This window comes from Alligator sinensis, unplaced genomic scaffold (genome assembly GCF_000455745.1).
Source record: "Alligator sinensis unplaced genomic scaffold, ASM45574v1 scaffold1318_2, whole genome shotgun sequence".
NCBI classification, from domain to species: Eukaryota; Metazoa; Chordata; order Crocodylia; family Alligatoridae; genus Alligator; species Alligator sinensis.
Genome location: NW_005843067.1, coordinates 72,951 through 74,824, shown reverse-complemented (window position 1 = coordinate 74,824; position 1,874 = coordinate 72,951). Strand labels below are relative to the sequence as shown.

General features: G+C 68.7%; 1 protein-coding gene across 1 annotated transcript in view; it reads left to right on the top strand.

Annotated features, from left to right (window-relative positions):
- Window positions 1–1,874, top strand: part of LGALS12 (galectin 12) — a 4,315-nt gene that overhangs the window by 1,094 nt on the left and 1,347 nt on the right. Inside the window, exons 2-6 of the mRNA XM_014526514.2 lie at window positions 115–200; window positions 689–899; window positions 981–1,100; window positions 1,352–1,390; window positions 1,794–1,820. Coding sequence (XP_014382000.1) covers window positions 115–200; window positions 689–899; window positions 981–1,100; window positions 1,352–1,390; window positions 1,794–1,820 — 483 coding nt within the window. The remainder of the gene's footprint in view (window positions 1–114; window positions 201–688; window positions 900–980; window positions 1,101–1,351; window positions 1,391–1,793; window positions 1,821–1,874) is intronic.

The window sequence follows — 1,874 nt, the reverse complement described above, 5'->3', positions numbered from 1 at the left end:
CCCCCGCCCGGTCCCTCCCAGCGCTGGCGGCAGCCCGGGTGCGGTGTCCCCGAGCTGGAGAGAGCCCAGGCGTCCGGGGCTCCAGCCCCATGAGGCCTCTCCCCGCCCCTCCAGGTCCTGCCCTACCTCACGACCATCTTCGGGGGCCTGGCCCGGCGCGTGGTGCTGCTGCAGGGCACGGTGGCCGCTGGAGCAAAGCGGTAAGGACGGGGTTAAAGGCGGGGGGGCAGGGAGCAGGAGTTATCCCGGGAGCCGCTCTGCCCTGCTCCGGGGTCCCCCCTCCCGGTTCCTGGCGCCTTGGGGCTGGTCTGGGCAGCTGCTCCAGCCCCCAGGCTCCCAGTCCCTCCGCAAAGCTGGGGAAGACCCAGGAGTCAGGACCTCAGCCCCAGGCCCTGCTCCCGTCCCAGAGCTGCAGAGGGTGCTCAGCCACCCGCAGGGGTGGAGAGCCCGTCTGGGGAACCACGGACCCCGACACCCCAGGCCCACGCTGGAGGGACCCCAGGCATCGGGGCTCCTACTCCCCCCAACTCCCCTCCCAGAGCTGTGGCGGGTCCAGGCGTCCCTTCCCCACCTTTTCCAGCAGCCACGTTCCCAGGTTAGAGCAGGGGGAGGGAGGCCTGTGGGACCCTGGCGGCCAGCGGAGGGTGCTTGGGGAGGGGAACCCAGGTGTCCGGGCGCCTCCGGGCAGGTTCCACGTGAACTTCCAGTGCGGCTGCAGCCTGCGGCCCAGGCCGGACGTGGCCGTCGGCCTCTGCCTCCGGCTTGGGGCCCGAGCTCGGCTGGTGTGTGCGGTGCGGGAGGCCGGGCGCTGGCGGGGAGCCGTGCGGCTGTCTCGACTTGCCCTGCGGCCCGGAGACGCCGTCCTGCTCCTCTTCCGCTTCCAGGAGGACCATGTGCAGGTGAGGGACCCCTCTGGCATCCCCGCTCCCCTCCCCGAGCTGGAGAGGACTCCGGGCTCCCGCTCCCCTCTCTCCCTCCAGGTGAGCCTGAACTCCCAGCCCCTGCTGTGCTTTCGCTACCGCCTGCCCCTGGCCCGGATCAACACTCTGGGGGTCTTCGGGGACGCGTGGATCAAGGCCATCGCCTTCCTGCCCACCAATGTGAGACCTGGCCGGGAGCTGCCCCCTGCTTTCCCTGCCCCCCTTCTCCACAATCCCACGATGCTCAGCCATCAGCAAGGGTGGCGAGCCCAGCTGTCTGGGGAACCTTGGGTCCATAAACCCCAGCCCCACACAGCGCCCAGAGCTGGAGAGACCCCAGGCATCCAGGCTCCATTGCAGTGATCAGTCGTTACTCCTTGCACCTGCTGGTGAATTGGCCCCTCACCCCCTTTCTCTCTCTTGCTTCGCAGCCCTTTGATGCCAGTCAAGCCACCTGCCCCACTGCCCAGGTGAGTCGAGGCCCGTCTCCGTGTCCGGGCTCCCAGTCCCCCTGCTTTAACCACTAGACCCCACTCCCCTCTCAGAGCTGGAGAGCGCCCAGGTGTGTGGGCTCCTACCGGGTCCTACTCGCTTCCTAGAGCTGGGGAGAGGAGCCAGGTGTCCGGGCTCCAGCCCCCTTGCTCTGACCACCAGCCCCTACTTCCCTCCCAGAGGTGGAGAGCGCCCAGGTGTCCCCGTTAAGAAGAGCAGATACCAGCCGTGGTGCGGGAGTGAGCCTCGCCTCACTGGTGCAAATCCTCATGAAACCCTCGTGCAAATCCCCACAGGGATTCATGCGAGACCCTCGTGCGAGTCCAAGCAATGGCTCCCCGAAGCCCCCGGGTCTCACAGTTCTGTCTCTTCTCCCTCCAGCCCCTGCTGCCAGTCCAGACCCAGCTGGTGAGTGATTTCCACCCCCGCCCCCCCCCCCCCCCCCCCCCCTCTAACGCGCGG